This window comes from Etheostoma spectabile, chromosome 10 (genome assembly GCF_008692095.1).
Source record: "Etheostoma spectabile isolate EspeVRDwgs_2016 chromosome 10, UIUC_Espe_1.0, whole genome shotgun sequence".
Classification (NCBI taxonomy): Eukaryota; Metazoa; Chordata; class Actinopteri; order Perciformes; family Percidae; genus Etheostoma; species Etheostoma spectabile.
The window spans coordinates 24,705,622-24,706,720 of record NC_045742.1 but is presented as its reverse complement, the minus strand read 5'-3'; the positions used below and the strand labels follow the sequence as shown (position 1 = coordinate 24,706,720).

Sequence of the window (1,099 nt, the reverse complement as noted above, 5' to 3'; positions counted from 1 at the left end):
TTTTGCTTTATTGCTTCAGGCTTGTTTCTGCAACAGCTCATTGAGTATTTTATACAATAAAAACTATTGGAGGAAATATTTTTCTTTAACAGTGACCCAGTATTAAACAAGAGGATAAAGATTACCCAGACAGTGAAATCAGGTATTTTTTAAACTTCTACATATTGAGGTGTGTTACCGGATCTCCAGGCTTGACAGACACAGCCACCACTGTGCCTGGCATCGGTGAACGCAGGATGCTGCTGGTGTCTTCTGGAACTTTTTCTGGCATGTAGGAGTTAAACTCTGCAGCCAACTTAGACAGAACGCGAACCTTAAACTAAAGAAAAACAACAGTATAAGAAACAAGCAACATGCATCTTGTACTGCAATATGATCAACAGGAAAAACAGGTAAGGAAACTACTGAAACTACTGTCTTGCTGAGTACAACATAGAATTTATCCTCAATTCTTTCCATATACAATAATCAGTACACAGGGTACCAAGTTGAGTTTCTTAAGGGCAACAGTTTACGCTATAAATCAAAGAATAATAAAAACAATAAAAATGACAGCATTGTGGCTCCAGAGGAAACCATCTGATAAATGTCTTCAAGTGATGTCACTTTACATTGAATTACAACCATGGATCACTTAGATAATGTGAAACCTTAATTAACATGTTCAATTTCTCTATTGATACAATTTACAAACTGCAAGCAAAGTACAATTATTTGTCTTTCTTTTGTGGTCATCTCATTGGAAGCACACATTTGTCAACAATTACTTACAAATCTTTTTTTAAATTAGGGTACATTCTTTTCACTTACACATCCTTTGATGCCACTGGTTTAGATAAAATGACCACATTCCTTCTCTGTGTGGGAGCTAACATTAACCTCTGCCCCATAGCTTGAGGTCTAGAGACAGCAGCCTGTGTGATTAAATGTACCTGTATGTGATTATAATTCTATGCAGGCATGCAACCTTACCGATGTGCCAAGGTACTGCAAGAGAATCCTTCCAGAAGCATCTCTGGACAGACACTAAAACAAAAGACAAAATATCATATGCACTAGATCTGTAGCCTAAAGAACTTTTTAAGACTGGTGATTTTTT

At 36.6% G+C, this 1,099-nt stretch overlaps 1 protein-coding gene across 3 annotated transcripts in view; it reads right to left on the bottom strand.

Moving 5' to 3' along the window:
- The window catches only part of pcca (propionyl-CoA carboxylase subunit alpha), a 26,282-nt gene that overhangs the window by 2,222 nt on the left and 22,961 nt on the right, over positions 1 to 1,099 (bottom strand). For all 3 annotated transcript variants that reach the window (XM_032527478.1, XM_032527479.1, XM_032527477.1), the window contains exons 20-21: positions 973 to 1,026; positions 179 to 319 (exon numbers count right to left, since the gene is read on the bottom strand). In XM_032527478.1, the coding sequence (XP_032383369.1) occupies positions 179 to 319; positions 973 to 1,026 (195 nt within the window). The remainder of the gene's footprint in view (positions 1 to 178; positions 320 to 972; positions 1,027 to 1,099) is intronic.